Raw genomic sequence first — 21,469 nt, forward strand, 5'->3', positions numbered from 1 at the left:
GATTATACGTTGGAAACAAGAATAGGGGTGGTAATCTCCTAATTCCCTGCAGAGTTGGATCTATCTACGTAGAACCATAGTATTATTGGGAATGAGCCCTATGATTTTGGGGATTTTTTTTAACGCGTACAATAAACAGTTAATTTCAAAACTTCTTTGCTCTACCACGTATGAAATCAAATTGATATTTGATCGCTACTTTTATTTCAAAAGGAAGGTGTGCAAAAGTTTATTTACGTTTCCTCTTGTCAAATCAACAACCCAACTGTCAACTTTTCCAATCAATACATTTTATTTCTCTGAATAACACCTGAGTAAACACAAAATGTAACTAAATTTAAACCCACGCAGATTGCAGTAAATAAAAGAATCAAATTACCAGCTGCAGAATGATAATTGGAAGATGTTAACATCTTTGTTCCAGACCTAGAAATAACAGGAAATACTATGGTGCGCCGATATCATCAGCAATTCAAAATGAGATATGTGATGAATTATTTCATAAACTGAATAAAACATCTGGATATGTGTTTAAATCATAAAAGACTAATAACACCAATAGCACCAAGGCATAGAAAATGAAAAAAATTGATGAAACATTTTATCGGTCTGAATAAAATACCTAAAATTAAATATTTAAAATCACCAGATGTTATGTAAATGACTTTCATACATGTATTGACATAATAAAGGAGACCCGGAAACCGTCAGATAGCTCATTAGAAAGTATTTTAATAACCATATTTTGATCAATGTATTTTACTTGACAGAAGGCATAGAGGTTAGGTTCTAATCCTCCGTCTTGTTATATGAGCAGTCCTCCAATTGATAACTCCAGTGTAAATACAGACTACAATGGAATACAAACTATGAACTTTTGTTCAACATAGATAAAAGAATCAAATTAGCAGTAATGCTGTAAATTCAAGATGTAAACAACTGTGTTATTTTCTCATCTTTTCTGCACTATTCATCCATAATATTTGGGCAATCTCTAAAATAATGAACAAAATATTCAGTTAGTCTAAATAAAAACACAAAACCACCAAATTAGGTTTCTCTATTCTAAGGAGCTGCATAATTCAAATAACATAGACATAAGATGACCATAAGACGTATGTTAAGATTTATCTTAAGGAAACTTTCAAATTCTACATTATATATATATATATATATATATTCCGTTTGGGGTATATGTGTAGAGAGAGCAAAATAACCACATAATAGTACTGATGGTCAAAACAAGGATAGTGGTGGTGCCAGAAGGTTCATGTCCATATTTCCCCCACACTATTCTCCTCTTTAAATACTTCCTATCTCAGATATAGAAAGAGACACATGAAGTAGAAAAAGAAGAAGAAGGAATTATAACAACCATCTGTTATTTTTTTCTGGAATGGTCAATTTTACATTCACTTTTCGCAGATAAAATGAAGCGCCAGGTGACACTGATTGTCGTTCCATTGGAGTTTTTGAACAAAAAACATTTCCATGCAGTCTTCGTTATCCTTATTATTGGGTTCATTTGGAGCCCAGTTAAAATAGGAAACCCGTCTGTTGTCCTCCACCCAAACCCACGTGCCCTCTTTCGCCCCATCGTTACCACCAATCCACCAAGAAAAGTCAACTAGAAAATATGGCGTAAGATTTGTTATTTTAATGAAAAGGTTAAATTCCTTTTCTCTAAAATAGCAATGCAATTAGACATTTCTTAAACAATAAATTGAAACAACAAATGCATAGATACAAAATGTGCCTACATTGTAAATTATTTTTCACGTAGGAGACAACCATATTGTTCTCACTCTGGGAAGATATTGATGCCAAATTTGAAGATTTGTTTCGGCAATAGGCTTGTGCATCTGACCACGATTTCTTCACATAGGAGAAGAGGTAGCATCGGTCACCAAGCAGGACAAACGGGGACTGACATCCTACAGATGCAATATTAAACACAAATGGACATTATGTCTTGTTGAACCTCTTCTTTACACAGCTGATATTGTAAAAACTGGTTTCATTTAACACATTACAAAAATTGGAGACTTTCGATCTATTATCAAATGATTTGAACAACAGTAACATACGTGTCAAATGATTAATTTTCAGCTGCATTTGTTGCATATTTCGAATTAATATCCCCAGCTCTATTGCCATTATCTCCAGGGTGCTTTTGATGTTATCAGAACGTTTAGGCTTATCATTAAGGGGGCTAACGCCTCGCCTCTCCAAAGAAAAGACCTGAAAAAACAAACAAACAAATAAACAAACAAACAAACGTACGAGCTATGTGTAGATTGTTTAAAGTTGAAAACTTGAATGGAGATACACGAAATACTTTTTTGTATAAACTGCGACGTGATATATGATAAATACGCATAATGAATAATGGTGCTGAGAACATATATTTAAATGAAATACCTTGCCACTAAAACGTTCTCAGATATAGGCCTACCATGCACCCAGGTATCCAGTGTGCATTATATACATATAGATTGTTCAGTTATTAAATAAAACCTTCAACAAAACACTCAAACACGGGCATAAATACCTTTTCATTAGTAGAGGTGCCATTCCCATGGGCTTCGTGTTGAAACGCCAAGAAAGCCACAAAAAGTCCAAAGCAGAGGACAGAACTTTGCACTGGCATTATGATAGAGTATGAGATGAGGACCTGTGTGAACTGGGTGTATTAACGTCCAACCGACTGCTGTGAATATGATTGAATTCAAGGGTTGAATAAACCGCACTCCGCTTTATGATTTATAATTCTATCCCGTTGGCTTTTGTTTGTTATCTATAAAATGGCTCCGATTTCTGTCTTCATAAGAATATGACGGTCTTGCGGAGAATCGGGTGCTGGATGGTTTCATCAACGCATCAGTTTTTTACAGTGTTAAATCTGTGTTTAATTGGAATGAATTGTACATAAACAACTACATAGTCGCATTGGATATAAATGAGTCATCCAGACCTGTATTACTATACGTGTAAACAATGTTTTTAAACATGTTGCTGGTCTTACAGATTAGTTGATGACGTTGCGTATACACGACACGTAGTCTAAAATATCAAACATTATAACATCAGTGGTGCCAATTTTATGATTGTTCTATTTTCAGATAAATGAAGTACATTTAGTCGACTTTTTAAAAGATATGATTTACGGTTGTGTTGTGTTTATTTATCTATTATGAGAGAAACCTTTTTTACACCCCGTCACACTTATTTCGAATCAGCACTTTTGAAACTATAAAGTATTTGTGAATATACTTGATTTAGGAACTGCGAGATGTCGTAGAAATTTAATACTGTAACATGTGGGAAATATTAAGTTATCCCTCTTGAAAGAAATCAATTATATGGACAGCACGAGAAGCAAAAATTGTAAGATTCATGTACTTCCTTAAAGAATTCTACTGTTACATTGTGCTCATTAAAACGTAGGTATTGTAAAAGACCCCCCTCCCCGCCAAAATGAAACCATTCATTGAAGAACTAACAAATTAAAGTGATAACCAATGCAGTGCAACAATGCATAGCAATTTGTTACTTTGTAGTTTTAAGAAGTCTGATTACAAATTCACAGAGAGAACGAACAGGTGCAACAGAAGAATGCATTATAATCACTGTAATTGCTTATAATTTCAGGGGGTAATGCGATACCTTTTAGTAGGCAATCAGGAAATAAAAGGGAAATCACCCAAACCAAGAGATGTTTCAAATATGCCAAAAAGCCAAAAAGAATTCACCAGTTTTTCTTCTTTTCCAATGGCTATCATTAATAAATGTCCCTATTTCCCTTATTTGATGCCTTTCTTCAATTTCAGAGCTATTTTATTTCGTTGGCACACATTCTTAATATATTATCTTGAACTGAACATAAATATGTTACTGTGCCATTTATTTTTCTCGTATCATCAAGGCAACAACTAACGTTGTGGTAGATTTTATTTGCCTGAACAACTCAATTATAGTAAACACCAGCTATGCCGACACTTTCTGCAAAAAATTATCCGGCGCCAATAAATACATTAAGAAACCAATCAGATAATTGTTATTGAAGATTCATCACTGCAAATCATGGTTCAGTTCTTATGTCTCGTATAAGCAGTCCCTTTGCTACTTTTCACATATGAAATTCATTGCAATGCTGCATGAATTGTCATTCCATTTGTGATTCAAATCATAATACATATGTAAGCAGTCTTCTCCTCCATTGTAGTTGTCAGGTTGAGTGGGTATCCAGTTGGTATACCACATAACTTTGTTGGTATCCACCCACACCCACCTGCCCTCCTGTGCCATGTCATTGCCACCCAGCCACCAGTTGAAGTTGGCTGAAAGAAGAAAAAACTAATTTAAGGGGTTCCATCATTGCAACATATGACCTTTCCCCAATACACTTTGCAAAGCAATAGTTAGTTGTACTATTAGATTCAGATTCCATTATTGTTCACAATCACTCTTTTTATTATATCTACATATTTGCTTCAAGTTATACAGTTTTAAAGAGCTGAAACAGATACCGGTTACTGGTGGTTCAGTCGATGTCCAGAAATCAAGCTAACGGTTAAATAGATGAATAGGTGTATAATTTGATAAATAAATAAATGGGCGAATGAAAAAATATACGATTGCGATAAACGTTGCTTGTGGAACGTAGGCCTAGGCCGTTGATTTTCTTTGATAATTATTGGTCCTCATTATATCCTGCAAGCAATTTCCAAATTTCTGACGGTCTGACAACCACGTAAGAAAACATACCTACCAGGAAAATAATTTCGTACGTAGGAGACAATAATGTCATTTTCACGCCGGGAAGATACTGTTGCCAAATGTGAAGATTTGCTCCTGCAGTAGGCTTGTGCATATGACCAAGATTTCTTCATGTAGGAGAACAGGTAGCAGCGACCTCCCAACAGTGCAAACGGAGCATGACATCCTAAAGAAATTCAACGCAAAGTGACATTTTTTCCCGATAAGACAACATCTTAATACAGGCAATTGGACAAAGCTTAACAAGTTAATTTAATTAAAGAGTCAACTTACTTAACCTACTAGTACATGCTTAACATTGTATGATATTACAAAAGTTAAATGCAACTTCATATGGTAACGCGTTAAATGCATTTTACGTAGTTTACGAATTACACACACTGGACAAAAGAAGTGTCACCCCCTAACTCAGAGTAATAAAAGTAGGCAGACCTTGGGTACTTATAATGCCTGGTCTACTTATAATGTGACTAATGAGTATAAAACCGCTACACCATGGAATTGTATTGTTGGTCTTGTACATGTACAGCAAATGTTATTACTGTCTTCCTCCAATATGGCAAGATACAGGCTATTATCTAACGGTTATAGGTGCAAGTTATTAACCCGAAGAGGCGGAATATAAACAATGTCAGAATATCGATACAATCGAACTGTTCAGTCAGAACCGTGCAGAGGGTCTGGTCTCGGTATAGAAACACTGGATCAAGAGACAAATTGCCTCTGATGAGTCGTCCAAGAAAAAATACTGGCCGTGAAGACCGACGACTGATTTTGATGTCCAGGTTGTCAAAGTTCGACACTGCTTGTCAGTTGACAAAACACTGGAACAATTTCACACATAAGAATGTGTCTGTGAAAATTGCTAGGCGTCGGTTACATGCTCAGAGAGTGTACAGCAGGGTAGCAAGACTGAAACCTCTTATATTGTTACAAAACAGGCAACGTAGAGTAAACTAGGGTCAACAGGATCTGGAACTGGACAGTTCATGACAATTGGTCCTATATATTTTCTCTGATGAGTGTCGCTTTGGTCCGACCTCTGATGACAGACGGGTACTATGCTGGCAAATTGCTGGTAAAGCATTTGAACCACATGCACTAAATTTTCGAACCCGGAGCAGCATATTCATCACGGTGTGGGGCTGCATCAGCATCCATGGCTTGGGCGAATTGATAGTGGTTAATGGAAACATGAATCACTAGAAATATATCGATGTTTTGGAGTCAGGCTTGCTCCCATCTATTACTAACATGTTTGGTGACAGGAATTATCCATTTGTTCACCAGGATGACAATGCTCCTTGTCACAGGCCCAGAGCAGCTGATGATTGGTTTGACCAACAGGACATTCGCAGGGTGATGTGGCCTGCCCAGAGTCCAGATGCAAACATAATAGAAAATGTGTGGAATGATATGTCAAAACTTTTTACAAATGCCCGTCTAACCAGCAGAGAAACTCTGTTATATTCAGTGTTTCATGCTTGGGCCAGCATAAGCCCTGAACGCATTAGACAATTATATGAAACCTTCCTTCGTAGACTGGCACCTATTATTAGGTCACGTGGCTATGCCACTAAGTATAATTTTGGACTTGAAACTGCATATTTTGGTAGAATGTATATTTTGCTCTCATTTTGTGATTTTTTGTGAAATTTGATGTTAATAAAATGATACCAGCAGCATATCATTCCACAGTCATTTATCTCCACCATAGTATTGGTTCAGTAGGGGTGACACTTCTTTTGTCCAGTGTGTGTATTTGATTGCTCAGCTTTGATATGTAATTACAATTGTCAATTGATTTATTTTCTGCAACATTTGCTGCAAACCCCAGTCAACTCTCTCCAGTCTCTTCGCAAGCTTACATTGTCTCAAGTGCATTACGGAGATAAGATTGCTCACCTGCGGTGGTTCTGTGTCCAAAAATGCCACGTTGCAGCACGAAGAAGACCACAAATAATGCAAAACAGAGGACAGACCTTGTCACTGCCATAATTACCTGGAGTGAGGAGTGGATCTAGCCGCCACTATTTACTTCCAAGCCAGAGTTGTGAATGCGAGTGAATAAGACGCACTCCGCTTTATAATTTAAAACAATAACATCGCGCTAGGTGATGCTTGTATCTGATTTCTTTTTCATAATAAATGTCACGGTCTCATGTTGAATCGCTAGGTGGATGTTTTTCTTCATACGGTATACGCCTTATATTAAAACTTAATAATGCTTAATCCTGTTTGTTTTGTTTTTAATTGAAAAGTCATGAAAAAAAAACGATGCCGTAATTGATAGAGAAAATAAGAAATAACCAAATAAAACGGACCGTCGGAGACAGATTGTTTTATTAAAAGAATATTTATTTAGAGTCTAAAATCGATAAAAGATCTGTTTTGTAGACTTAACAATTAAATGGGTAGAATGATGATGCATTCATATGCGCAACTCCCATCGCTGCATGGTTTTGGACTCTAAAAAAATATATTATTAAGTTTTAATTAATATTTTTTTAAATTAAAATCGGATCTCTTACAAACATCTATAGCGCTGAATATATATTTCGGTAGAGAAAGTTTTATCAAAATAAAAACCGGTTGCAGAAACTGGTTTATGTCGATGTTGTATAGTTGTCGAAATGTCTTTCCTTTCACGAGGTGGTCTTCTTTCCCTTTTGGCAATTTTAAAGCTTTACATAGATTGAATTTATTTATTATCATTTTTTTTTTTGGGGGGGGGGGGGGATTGGCTGGATCGCTTCGTGTGTTCATTTACTTTTCAGAACCACCTCACTTTGTTTATTGTAATATTAAATGGCACATCAATATCATATATGTATTATCTTGAACTGTGAGGAGAAATGCTTCTCTTTATCTCGTTAAGTCAACAACTCAACTATTTTAACTATTTGCGGTAGCTTTTTATTTGTCTGAATAACTCACGTGTAAACAAGAGCTATTGTATAATTGTATCGGCAAATTTAATTATTATATAGAAGAATTAAGCTAGCAGCGACTGTCACCAAGTTTTGAGGACCAATCACTTTTGAGAGAAAGCATGTTAATAATTCCTGTGTATATGCGAAACAGGGCAGGATAATAATTTGATTATTTCAAAAAACTATTGAACACCACAATTCCAGAAATATGTAGAACAAATAATCAAAATGTTCATATAATCTGAATAAAATACCTGAAACACCACCAAATTAGTTTCCTAATTAATGATTTGATGCTCCAAATAAAATAGATATTTGAACATCGAAAGACGAACCCTGCACATACGCCTAATCCTCTATAATTATATATTTCAGCTTAGATTTAATGCAGCATAAGTTATAACAGAAAAAGCACCATGCATCCTAACTATTAACTGAATGTGTGGGCTTTTCTTTTTCTGAATGACTCACGTGTATTCTATACGGAACTGATGAATAAAAAATGCAGGATATTTGCAATCGAATTTTGGTAACTGAATATAATTTGACAGAAATCAAATGAAGGCTCTGTTCTTATGGTTCAGCTTCTTATACACCTGTATCACTAGCTCTACTATAATTAACTCCTGTGCAAACACAAAATACCATGAAATATATCTTGCATTTTTTTCCAACATAGATAAATAAAAAAATAAGCGCACCACTGTTGTTGAAAAAAGTAAATAACTATATAATCAAAATAAAGAGAGGAAGCATTACTTGCCTAAAATTTAAAGTACAATTCACCCATACAAAAAACAAAACCAAAAAAAAAAAAAAAATTAAAAAAAAATAAAAACGAGAAATGAAATAAGATATAAAAAGTTTTAAAAGTCTCAAAATAATAATAAAGGAAACAATCTAATGATCTTGTACAGTATATATGGACTATACGTTTCAAACATTAACGAGATTAGAATTTAGACAGATGCACCCTAAAATCTAGAAAACCTCCAGTTATCCGTTTAAACAAATTTCACCATGGGTAGGGGGCCTATAATGCTAGTATGATAATGATAAGAAAAAAAATTAAGTGGGCCTAACGACCAATTACAGACCAATATCACGAAGTTGGGTTTCTGTAGAAGGCTATTCATACAAACTTAGCATTCTTTGATTATTATGAGTCTGTGATGTTAAGTGTAACATTGCCAAGAAGATCCTTGATCATCTCTCCGTAAAAAGTCTAATTTTATTCTTAAAATAAATAAATAAATAAATAAATTAATAAATAAATAGACACTTAGTTTATGAGAACCATCATGAATTTCCAGTTTGTTCAAAGATTCAGCTGTTTTCATTACTGTTCACAAATGAAATTCTTTGCAAAACCACACCATTCATCATTCCATCTGTGTGCGTAATTCTGCCACAAATGCAAGCAGTCTTCCCTTCCACCGGAGTCATCAGGTTGTCTTGGATACCAGTTAGTATACGTCTTAACGCTTTTAGTGCCCACCCACACCCACCTGCCCTCCTGTGCCATGTCATTAACACCCACCCACCAACTGAAACTGACTGAAAGAAGAGAAAAGGAAAATTTTATTTTGTTGATTATACCAACTTGCAAACAATTCTCAAAACCAAGTTTTAACATCAAAATTAATCACTGCCTGGGCATATTGACGAGAACAGTATTATATAAGGCAGTAACGTCTGAAAATTATACCTACCAGGAAATTTACTCCGTACGTACGAGACAATCATATTGTTCTCATGCTGGGATGTTATTGTTGCCAAATTGGCATATTTGCTCCTGCAGTAGGCTTGTGCATCTGACCACGATTTAGTAAAATTGGAGAAGAGGTAGCATCCGTGATCAAGCCTGACAAATGGAGCCTGACATCCCTAAAAAGTTCAAAGCAAATGTTTTCTCCTTTAAACCCATCTTAATACAAATAACGTAGTATTAATACAGGACGTACATGTAGCTAGTTTTGCTTTACTTGGTAGATGACCAAACAGTGTACATTTTTAAAAATTATCTAGGTCAAGTTAAAAGCAACTTAATCAGAAATTAAATAAATCTTAAGCCATGTGAAAAACATTTTTGTATCACGGTAAATGCATTTCACAAAACCTCATCAATGATTTGAATGTGAACCTTTGACTAACAATTAAACACCATGAATATAAGAAACATACCTGTACTTCTCAATTCATTCATTCTCTGCTGCACTTGTTGCAAACCCTGTTTGACTGTCTCTAGCTTGCTGTCCATCTTCTCAAGTTTGTCGCCAACCTTCTCCAACTTGAGTTCCATGGACCCCAGCTTCAATTTTACAATATCAAGGGTGTTTTGGAGAATATCAGTCGAGGTGGTCCCGTGTCCAAAAACGCCACGCTGCAGGTCGAAGAAGACTAAAATTAATCCAAAACCGAGGACAGACCTTGTCACTGCCATTATGGTAGGGTATAAGGCGTAGACCTGTGTGAACTGGATGTATTCACTTCTAAGCTACAGCTGGGAATGCGAGTGAATCACACGCACTCCGCTCATTCATTTTCAATTGCTTTATGCTAGTTGATGTTTGTTATCTATAAAGGGTGTCTGATTTCTTTTCATAAAAATGATTCAGTCTCATGTTGAATCGTGATGTGGATGTTCTTCATGCAGTATACACCTCAAATTTCAACTTTATAAAGCTTAATTCTGTTTGTTTTTAATTGAAAAGTCCTCAAAAACAATCAACTCCTATTGAATAGAGAAAATAAGAGGTTATAAAAAAAACAGACAGTCGAGGACATACTGCTTTAGTTATTACATATTGTTTTTTCAGATATCTGATTATAATTTTACAGAAAATAAACCTTCATGAAGCGATGATAGTGGAGTATATGAATGCACAGTCATTTTAACCATTGCATCAAAAGACGAATTTTGTCACAGAAACAGTCACAAAAAAGAAAATATGTCACAGAAACGTGTTTTATAGCCATATTTCATACTTGTCAAATTGTTTTTCATTTTAGAAATTTGTCTTTTTTTTTTTGCAATCTTCGAAATGTTATCTTGGCCTATACATAGAAATACCTATGTTCTAACGTTTTATCTCATTATGTCTGCAACGCAACAACTAATCGTGGCAAAAGCTTTTATTTCTCTGAATACCGCGTAAACATAAAAAGACAGATTAAAGCTACTGTAATTTTATCTGACATCGGTAAATAAAAGATTCAAATTAGCAATTTTGATCACTCATTTCATTTGAAAGAAAGCGTCGTTCTACGCTTATGTTTCATCTGGTTATATCAACAGTCTTTCAATTAATAACTCCTATGTAAATATGAAATAAGTTCAGATAAAGCGTATGGAATTTTATACTACACAGATAACTATAGAATCAAATTACATGTATCACCGATATTTTTGAGCGGAAGAAGTGAACAGCTGTGTTATTGACTTAAAGAATCCCAAGATTATTACCTTAAAAAATGACACTAAATAAAATAACAGCCAAATTACCCCAGAAATCTATATTGAAACTGAATAAAACACACATATACATGTATTCTGAATAAAATACCCAAAATAAGACTAAATTACAGACTTGACATATAATTGATTTTTGTTTTTCAACATCATTTTTCTTCGATTTTTTCCCATTTTTCTGACTAATAAATAAAAACAACCTAACAAACGAGTTATCCATGCAAAAAAGCTTCCACACCAAGTTACTTGATGCATCGTCATTGTCATGAACCAGAGTCCCCTTTTTTTCTAATCGTCTGCCGAAAGAAATTGTTTTTCCCCCTGCAGTTGTAAAACTGGTTTCTCAGGATGCTTCAAAACTGTGAAAATGCTTAAATGATCACTTTTTTTGTTTTGTCTCTTTTCCATTGGCAAGTTTCAATATATTTACTTTTTTCCTTTTTTATGTTTGGAAGATGACTTTTTGACTTTTTAATCACATTTGTTGATTTTCAGTGGTACACATTCATATTATCTTGAATTGAAAGTAAATTAGTTTCTGTGCCACCGACTTTATCTTGTTGAATCATTAAAACAACAATTGGCTTTATGTGGTAGCTTCAACTTGCCCGAATAACTCACGTGTAAACACAAGTCGTGAGGAAAATCTCTGCAAAGATTCAATAAATACAAATATGAAACCAATAAGAGAATTGTAATTGAACTTCTATCACTGCAAAGCATGGTTGTTTTCTTTTGTCTCGTTTAGTTCTTTTAGCAGTTTCTCTATGAACTACTCCTGTATAGGTACACAATACGTTGAAACAAAACTTATGAAATCTTATCTGACACTGAAAAATTAAAGAATCAAATTAGCAACAGCACTATTTCTAAATGATGTTAACAACTATATAATTGAATAAAAGACATGAAATATTTTTCTTGAATACACAAAATAGCATTCACTCATGCAGCCAGTACTAACACAACGAGAAATTACAGAAAATATCAAATAAGTCCAAATAATAATTATAATAATAAAGGAAACAATCAGATGACATTTTGCAGTAAGGAGAAGCTTATATATTGGATGTGCTAGACGACAATGCAACCAGGTGTACCCCAATAAAACCTCCAGTTATCTGTTTAATGATACATTTCAATTTTACGAAATCGATATCTTCAACAATTTGGTAGTTCAGGGAAATGACCACCTTTGCTACTTTTCACATATGAAATTGATTGCGTGGCCACACGGTCCATCATTCCATCTATGCTGAATGTGTGCCCACAAATCCAAGCAGTGCTCCCCTCCGTCGTTGTTAGGTTCTCCTGGACCCCAGTTAGTATACCTCATAACGCTGTTGGTATCCACCCACACCCACCTGCCCTCCTGTGCCATGTCATTACCACCCACCCACCAGCTGAGGTGGGCTGAAAGAAGGAAAAGATAATCTGAAGGATCCCATCATTTCATCCCTTTTCTTAAAACACTTCGCAATGATAAATTGTACTACCAATTTTCACTCCATTTTACAATCAAAGTCACTCTTTTTAGATCTGTATATTTGCTTCTAAATTATACTGTTTTTTAGTGTTAAACAGATACCGGGTAATTATATGATTGATATAAACGTTGCTATTGATTTATAGGCACACGCCTTTTCTCCTTGATCATTATTGGTCCTAATTACATCTTACGAACAATTTGTGAATCCCTGACAGCCTGACAACCACGTAAGTAAACATATACCTACCAGGAAAATAAGTTCGTACGTAGGAGACAATCATGTAATTCTCATGCTGGGAAGTTATTCTTGCCAAATGTGAAGATTTGCTCCTGCAATAGGCTTGTGCGTGTGACCATGATTTCTGCATATAGGAGAAGAAGTAGCATCGACCACCAAGCTGCACAAAAGGTGCCTGACATCCTAAAGAAATTCAGCGCAAAGTGACATATTTTCCTATTAGGCTTCATCTTTTTTAAAAGTTGGAAAACAGAACTTTATGAAACAAAATTAAAGTTAAAAACAACTTCGCATGGTAACGCATTAAAGGCATTTCACATAAATTACCGTGCAAATTATTTGAATACTAAGCTTTGATATGTAATTTTAATTTAAAAATAACAAAATATAAGCTATAGTGGCAATCTTTTAAATTCATTTATTTTCCGCTGCATTTGTTAAAAACCCCGGTCGGTTTGATTTCCATCCTTAGAAGTTTACATTATCTCTGAAAGTGCATTACGAAGATAAGCATGCTCACCTGGACAGTGTCCAAAAACGCCACGCTGCAGCACGAAGATGGCAAAAATCAGTCCAAAACAGAGGACAGATCTTGTCATTGCCATAATTACACGGTGTGAAGTGTGGATCCGTGCGAGCTGCGTCTATTAACTTCCAAGCTACAGTTGTGAATGCGAGTGAATAAGACACACTCCACACAATAATTTATAGTCGTATCACGGTAGTTGTTGTTTGTTATCTAATAAGGGTGTCTGATTTCTTTTTCATAAAAATGTAATGGTCTTAGGTTGAATGTGTGGTGTAAGTTTTTTTTTCTTCATGCGGTATAAACTTCAAATTATAATTTCAACTTTATAATGCTTAACCCTGTTTATTTTTAATTAATGCCGTAATTAAAGAGAAAATAAGAAATTATCAAACAAAACAGACCGTCAGGGGCATACTGCTTTAGTTATAACATATTTATTAAGAGTCTTATAGCCATAAATAATTTTTGTAGACTTAACAATTAAAATACAAAAAGAAAAGGATTATTTTATATCGAAAAGTAATGACTTTAAAAGTAAAGCGAAAAATGTCCAATATATTATGTTCTGTAAAGTAAAAAATATTCAAGCATTTTTTAAATTAAAGCTTAATTTACCTGAACTATATGAAGTATGTATAAAAAATTACCAGATGTTGTATGAAATAAAATACTGAAATGCACAAAAACATTAATTCGTCTGTCTTCGAAGTAATTAATAATCTAATATGAACACCATATGGCTAACAAAGAGCAATTAAAATAGTCCCATACAAGAAGCATACCGAATTTAAATTGTACTTATAAAAATAAAGGCCATGTATTACACATTTTCACTCGCCGCCGCCCTAACTGTTCTATGGAAAATAAATAATAAAAAAGACGTTTCAAGAAGGAACGACAAAGTGTATGCACATGAGCGATGATATTACCAGTACAATGCAACCTTATATACCTGTACAGCGTTTACCTTGTTTTTTTTTTTTCAAACATCTGATTACAATTTTACAGAAAATAAACATTCGTGAAACGATGATAGTGGAGCATATGAATGCACAGTCATTTTAATCGTTAACTGATCCATAAAAATAAGACTTTTGTCACAGAAACAGTCACAAAAAAGAAAAGAAAACATGTCACAGAAACTTGTTTTATAGCGATGTTTCATACTTGTCAAACTGTCTTTCATTTTAGAATTTTGCCCTTTTTGCAATCTTCGAAATGTTATCATGGCCTATACATAGAAATGCCTATGTTCTAACGTTTTATTTCGTTATGTCAGCAACGCAACAAGTAATCATGCGCAAAAGCTTTATTTCTCTGAATAACGTGTAAGCATGAACAAAGACAGATTAAAGCTACTGTAATTTTATCTGACATCGGTAAATAAAAGTTTTAAATTAGCAAGAGGATTGTGACCGAATTCTGATCACTCATTTCATTTGAAAGAAAGCGTTGTTCTACGCTTATGTTTCATCTGGCTATATCAACAGTCTCTCTATTAATAGCTCCTAGGTAAATATGAAATAAGTTCAAATAAAACGTATGGAATTTTATACTACACAGATAAATAAAGAATCAAATTATCACTGATATTTTTGAGCGGAAGAAGTGAGAAATTGCAGAAATATCAAATAAGTCCAAATAATAATAAAGGCAACAATCAGATGACCTTTTGCAGTATTGAGAAGTTCCACACATAAGCGAGATGAGAATGCAACTAGATGTACTCCAATAAAACCTCCAGTTAGCTGTTTAATGATATATTTAAGTTTCACCAAATCGATATCTTCAACAACTTGGTAGGTCAGGGAAATGACCACCTCTGCTACTTTTCACATATGATGTTCAATGTGTAGCTACACGGTGCATCATTCCATTTATGTGTAAAGTCTGACCATAAACACAAGCAGTGCTCCCTTCCACTAGGTTGTCCTGGACCCCAGTTAGTGTAACTCATAACCTTGTTGGTACCCACCCACACCCACTTGCCCTCCTGTGCCATGTCATTGCCACCCACCCACCAGTTGCCGCGGGCTGAAAGAAGAAAAAACTAATTTGAGGGTTGGATCACTTTCATTGATTATACATGTATGCAGCGCTTGCCAGTTTTTTAAAGTCACTTCACAAAGCAATATCTTTTGAAAGTTAGTCATACTATCAAATTTCAGATTGATTTATTGCATACAACTGATCCTGATACCCTGTATGCACTGTATATGTTTCTTCATTATGTTATACATTTCAGTATGTTGAAAGGTGCAACGCAAACTGTGAAATAAACTTACGGTAAAGTGAACGGATAAACGAGTTAATTAATAAATAATGGAAAAGATGAAGAAATAGGTGAATAACAATCTATTACCATTAACGTTACTATACTATGGATATATGGTTCTTACTCATTCTTGTGTATCATTTTTAAGCTGAAGGCATTTTTAAACCATATTAATTAGTCATTGTCTATTAGTTGATGGGTAGATTCACGTAGACATAAATGACAGACAGAGAACCATGTAAGAAAATATACCTACTAGAAAAATGATTTCGAACGTAGGAAACAATTATGTCGTTCTCAAACCGGGACGTTATCGTCGCTAAATTGGCATATTTGCTTATGCAATAAGCCTGTGCATCTGACCACGATTTCTTCGTCTGGGAGAAGAGGTAGCATCGGCCATCAAGCGGGACAAACGGAGCCTGGCATCCTGAAGAAGTTCAAAGCTAACTGATGTTTTCTCCTCTTAAACCCATCTAAATACATATATTTTAAAAGAGGGCGTAGCTAGTTTTGCTTTACGTACTAGATGGCCAAACAGTGTACATTTTTAAAATTATTTACATGTAGATCAAGTTAAAAGCAACTTCATCCGATCATTAAATAAATCATAAGGCATGTGAAAATTATTCTTTTATGACGATAAATGCATTTCACAAGACCTCATCAAAGATTTGTATGTGAACCTTTGCCTTACAATTTAACACCATGGATATAAGAAACATACCTCTCGATTCATTCATTCTCTGCTGCATTTGTTGCAAACCCTGTTTAACTGTCTCCAGTTTGCTGTCGATCTTCTCAAGTTTGTCGCCAACCTTCTTCAACAGTTTGTTGTCGTTCCTCTCAAGTTTGTCGCCAACCTTCTCCAACTTGAGTTCCATGGACCCCAGCTTTAATTTCATTATATCAAGGGTGTTTTGGAGAATATCATTCGAGGTGGTCCCATGTCCAAAAACGCCACGCTGCAGCACGAAGAATACCAAAATTAATCCAAAACAGAGGACAGACCTTGTCACTGCCATTAGAGTATGGTATGAGGCGTATACCTATGTGGACTGGGGTGTATTTACTTCTAAGCCACAGCTGTGAATGCGAGTGAATTAGACGCACTCCGCTCATTAATTTTCAATTGCTTTATGCTAGTTGATGTTTGTTATCTATAAAGGGTGTCTGATTTCTTTTCATAGAAATGTCACAGTCTCATGTTGAATCGTGATTTGGATGTTCTTCATGCAGTATACACCTCAAATTTCAACTTTATAATGCTTAATTCTGTTTGTTTTTAATTGAAAAATCCTCCAAAACAATCAACTCCTATTGAATAAAGAAAATAAGAGGTAATAAAACAAAACGGACAGTGGAGGACATACTGCTTTAGTTATTACATATTGTTCTCCAGTTATCTGATTATAATTTTACATAAAACAAACATTCATGAAGCGATGATAGTGGAGTATATGAAAACACAGTCATTTTAACCATTGCATCAAAAGACGAATTTTGTCACAGAAACAGTCACAAAAAAGAAAATATGTCACAGAAACGTGTTTTATAGCCATATTTCATACTTGTTAAATTGTTTTTCATTTTAGAAATTTGTCTTTTTTGCAATCTTCGAAATGTTATCATGGCCTATACGTAGAAATGCCTATGTTTCAAACGTTTTATTTCGTTATGTCAGCAACGCAACAAGTAATCATGCGCCAAAGCTTTATTTTTCTGAATAACGTGTAAACATAAACAAATACAGATTACTGTAATTTTATCTGACAGCAGTGAATAAAAGATTTAAATTAGCAACAGGGTTGTGACTGAATTCTGATCACTCATTTCATTTGAAAGAAAGCGTTGTTCTACGCTTATGTTTCATCTGGTTATATCAACAGTCTTTCTATTAATAACTCCTATGTAAATATGAAATAAGTTCAGATAAAGCGTATGGAATTTTATACTACACAGATAAATATAGAATCAAATTATCACCGATATTTTTGAGCGGAAGAAGTGAACAGCTGTGTTATTGACTTAAAGAATCCCAAGATTATTACATTAAAAAATGACACTAAATAAAATAACAGCCAAATAACCCCAGATATCTATATGGAAACTGAATAAAACACACATATACATTTATTCTGAATAAAATACCCAAATTACGACTAAATTACAGACTTGACATATGATTGATTTTTTTTTCAACATCATTTTTCTTCAATTTTTTCCTATTTTTCTGACTAATAAATAAAAACAACCTAGCAAACGAGTTATCCATGCAAAAAGCTTCAACGTCAAGTTACTTGATGCCTCGTCATGAACCAAAGTCTTTTGCAGAGTCCCCTAACATTTTTTCTGATCGTCTGCTGAAAAAAATTGTATTTTCCCCTGCAATTGTGAGACTCTGGATTCTGATAATGCTTCAGAAATGTGTTAATGCCGAAACGATCTCTTTTTTGTTTCGTTTCTTTTCCTTTGCCAAGTTTCAATATATTTACTTGTTTCTTTTTTATGTTTCGAATAAAAGAATGGTTTGATCACTTGATGACTTTTTACGCTTATCAGCATTAATTCATTTGTTGATTTTCAGTGGTACACATTACTATTATCTTGAAATGAACGTAAATTTTTCTGTGCCAGCGATTTTTTTCTTGTTCAAACATCAAAACAACAATTGGCTTTATATGGTAGCTTCAACTTGCCCGAATAATTCATGGGCAAACACAAGTTGTGAGGAAAATCTCCACAAAAATTCAATAAATACAAATATGAAACCAATAAGATAATTGTAATTGTAGTTTTATCACTGCAAAGCATGATTATTTGCTTTTGTCTCATCTAGTTATTTTAGCAGTTCCTCTATAAACTACTCCTGTGTATATACCCAATACGTTGAAATAAAACTTATGAAATCCTATCTGACACTTAAAAATAAAAGAATCAAATTAGCATCAGCACTGTTTCTGAATGATGTTAACAACTATATAATTGAATAAAAGACATGATATTTTTCTTAAATACACAAATTAGTGTTCACTAATGCTGCCAATACTAAAAAAACGAGAAATTACAGGAGATATCAAATAAGTCCAAATAATAAGAAGAAGGGAAACAATCAGATGACCTTTTGCAGTATAGAGAAGTTGCACACACACCACATATAAGAGAGATGAGAATGAACTAGATGCACTCCAAGAAAACCGACAGTTATCTGTTTAATGATATATTTCAATTTCACCATATCGATATCTTCAACAACTTGGTAGGTCAGGGAAATGACCATCTGTGCTACTTTTCACATATGAAATTCTTTGCGTGGCCACACGGTGCATCATTCCATCTATGTGTGATGACTGACCGCAATTCCAAGCAGTGCTCTATTCCTTCGTTGTTGCTAGGTTCTCCTGGGTACCAGTTCGTGTAACTCATAACGCTGTTGGTATCCACCCACACCCACCTGCCCTCCTGTGCCATGTCATTACCACCCACCCACCAGCTGAAGTTGACTGAAAGAAGGAAAAACTTACCTATCATTTCAATATATGACCTTTCCTTAATACACTTCGCAGTGATAAATTGTACTATCAATTTTCATTCCATTTTACTATCACAATCACTCTTTTTATACCTGCATATTTGCTTCTAAATTATACTCTTTTTAAATGTTAAGCAGATACCGGGTAATTATAAAATCAACGTTGCTATTGATGTATGGGCGTATGGTTTTTCTCTTTGATCATAATTGTTCCTTTTTAAATTTTGCGGACAATGTTTGAATTCCTGACAGCCTGACAACCACGTAAGAAAACATATACCTACCAGAAAAATAATTCCGTACGTAGGAGACAATCATATTGTTCTCACTCTGAGAAGTTATTCTTGCCAAATGTGAAGATATGCTCCTGCAATAGGCTTGTGCATGTGACCACGATTTCTGCATACAGGAGAAGAAGTAGCATCGACCACTTAGCTGGACAAAAGGAGCCTGACATCCTAAAAAAATTCAGCGCAAACTTACATTTTTCCTTTTAGGCTGCATCTTTTTAAAAAAGTGGGAAAACAGAACTTAATGAACCAAAATTCATGTTAAAAGCAACTTCGAATGGTAACGCGTTAAAGGCGTTTCACAAATATTACTGTACAAATTATTTGATTGCTCAGCTTCGATATGTAATTAAAGGATTTGCTTCATACCGTCAGAATGGCCTCAACGGAACATATTCTTCAGAAAACATGCCCAACTAACGATATCTTTATCCAAATACACAAATTAAAAGCTCATTTTGTAAATTTTTGGCTTTAAAAAACGTCCTATTTGCTCGGCCTGGGAGTTAATGAGCTACGTGGTCACGTGGTCCGATGACGACAATCGAGCCACTGGAGAACAGAGCGTGCTTAAACACCCTTTACACTGGACGGCGTCCTTTCTGCGTCCTTTGTGCGACCATGAAACTGGCCAGGACGCCGTCGGACGCTCAAAGAACGCACAGTGATCGCCAAGGTCGCACAAAGAACGTTCAAGCATCGCAACACAATATTAGTTTTGGCGGCAATTGTCGATTCATTTATTTTCTGCTACATTTGTTGCAAACCAGTTTCACTCTCACTAGTTTGCTGTCCATCTGCTCAAGCTTTCCTAATCTGAAGTGTATTTCGAAAATATGCATGCTCACCTGGGAAGATTACGAGTCCAAAAACGCCACGCTGCAACACGAAGAAGACCAAAATTAGTCCAAAACAGAGGACAGACCTTGTCACTGCCATTATTACACGATGTGAAGTGTGGATCTGTGCGACCTGCGTCTATTAACTTCCAAGCTACAGCTGTGAATGCGAGTGAATAAGACGCACTCCGCACATTTATTTATAGGCGCATCACGGTAGTTGTTGTTTGTTATCTAATAAAGGTGTCTGATTTCTTTTTCATAAAAATGTAGTGGTCTTAGGTTGAATCGTGTGGTGTAAGTTTTTTTTTCTTCGTGCGGTATAAACATCAAATTATAATTTCAACTTTATAATGCTTAACCCTGTTTATTTTTAATTGATGCCGTAATCAAAGAGAAAATAAGAAATAATCAAACAAAACAGACCGTCAGGGGCATACTGCTTTAGTTATAACATATTTATTTAGAGTCTAATAGCCATAAATAATTTTTGTAGACTTAACAATTAAATACAAAATAAAAATGATTATTTTATACCGAAAGGTAATGACTTTAAAAGTAAAGAGAAAAAGGTTCAATATATTATGTTCTGTAAAGTAAAAAATATTCAAGCATTTTTTAAGTTCAAGCTAATTTTACCTGAACTATATAAAGTATGCATAAGAAATTACCAGATGTTGTATCAAATAAAATACTGAAATACTTCACAAGGACCCTAATTCGCCTGTCTTCGAAAACATTAATAATCTTATATGAACTCCATATGGCACACAAGGAGCTAAATAGTCCCATACAAGAAGCATGCCGAATTTAAATTGTACTTAAAAAAATACAGGCCATGTATAACATATTTTCACTTGCCGCCGCCCTAACTGTTTTATAAAAAATTAATAATAAAAAAGACGTTTCAAGAAGGAACGACGAAGTGCATGCACAGGAACAATGATATCAACAGTACAATGCAACCTTATATACCTGTACAGCATTTACCTTGTTTTTTTCAAACATCTGATTACAATTTTACAGAAAATAAACATTCGTGAAGCTATGATAGTGGAGTATATGAATGCACAGTCATTTTAATCGTTAACTG

General features: G+C 34.6%; 5 protein-coding genes across 6 annotated transcripts; all 5 read right to left on the reverse strand.

The window, feature by feature from the left end:
- Positions 1-271: 271 nt before the first annotated feature.
- On the reverse strand, positions 272-2,924 carry LOC147759762 (C-type lectin mosGCTL-1-like). Its single transcript, XM_086996430.1, has 4 exons — positions 2,552-2,924; positions 2,088-2,241; positions 1,761-1,934; positions 272-1,627 (listed from the first exon to the last, which is right to left on the reverse strand). Exons 1-4 carry the CDS (start codon positions 2,648-2,650, stop codon positions 1,413-1,415), a joined length of 642 nt encoding a protein of 213 aa, XP_086852556.1. The 5' UTR covers positions 2,651-2,924; the 3' UTR covers positions 272-1,412.
- A 909-nt stretch (positions 2,925-3,833) lies between these two features.
- On the reverse strand, positions 3,834-10,186 carry LOC106177927 (C-type mannose receptor 2). The gene is made up of 5 exons (XM_086995554.1): positions 9,904-10,186; positions 9,425-9,599; positions 9,150-9,269; positions 4,772-4,945; positions 3,834-4,340 (listed from the first exon to the last, which is right to left on the reverse strand). Exons 1-5 carry the CDS (start codon positions 10,153-10,155, stop codon positions 4,123-4,125), a joined length of 939 nt encoding a protein of 312 aa, XP_086851680.1. The 5' UTR covers positions 10,156-10,186; the 3' UTR covers positions 3,834-4,122.
- Positions 10,187-10,829: 643 nt separating this feature from the next.
- On the reverse strand, positions 10,830-13,593 carry LOC106168116 (perlucin-like). The gene is made up of 3 exons (XM_086996432.1): positions 13,432-13,593; positions 12,921-13,094; positions 10,830-12,597 (listed from the first exon to the last, which is right to left on the reverse strand). The coding sequence occupies exons 1-3, from the start codon at positions 13,514-13,516 to the stop codon at positions 12,383-12,385; spliced, it is 474 nt and encodes a 157-aa protein (XP_086852558.1). The 5' UTR covers positions 13,517-13,593; the 3' UTR covers positions 10,830-12,382.
- LOC106168125 (perlucin-like) lies at positions 10,830-20,556 on the reverse strand. Of its 2 annotated transcripts, XR_015331254.1 has the most exons (4): positions 20,386-20,556; positions 19,532-19,705; positions 18,914-19,218; positions 10,830-12,295 (listed from the first exon to the last, which is right to left on the reverse strand). XR_015331254.1 is itself a non-coding variant. In XM_013547063.3 (3 exons), the coding sequence occupies exons 1-3, from the start codon at positions 20,474-20,476 to the stop codon at positions 19,001-19,003; spliced, it is 483 nt and encodes a 160-aa protein (XP_013402517.2). In that variant the 5' UTR covers positions 20,477-20,556; the 3' UTR covers positions 17,415-19,000. The 2 variants fall into 2 exon arrangements, 1 of the variants encoding a protein (XP_013402517.2); XM_013547063.3 differs by lacking the exon at positions 10,830-12,295 and having other exon boundaries at positions 17,415-19,218.
- On the reverse strand, positions 14,560-16,808 carry LOC147759763 (perlucin-like). The gene is made up of 3 exons (XM_086996428.1): positions 16,443-16,808; positions 15,972-16,145; positions 14,560-15,474 (listed from the first exon to the last, which is right to left on the reverse strand). Exons 1-3 carry the CDS (start codon positions 16,738-16,740, stop codon positions 15,266-15,268), a joined length of 681 nt encoding a protein of 226 aa, XP_086852554.1. The 5' UTR covers positions 16,741-16,808; the 3' UTR covers positions 14,560-15,265.
- Positions 20,557-21,469: the final 913 nt, after the last annotated feature.

Source organism: Lingula anatina, chromosome 9, assembly GCF_051362555.1.
Source record: "Lingula anatina isolate TDL-2025a chromosome 9, LinAna3.0, whole genome shotgun sequence".
Taxonomy (NCBI): domain Eukaryota; kingdom Metazoa; phylum Brachiopoda; class Lingulata; order Lingulida; family Lingulidae; genus Lingula; species Lingula anatina.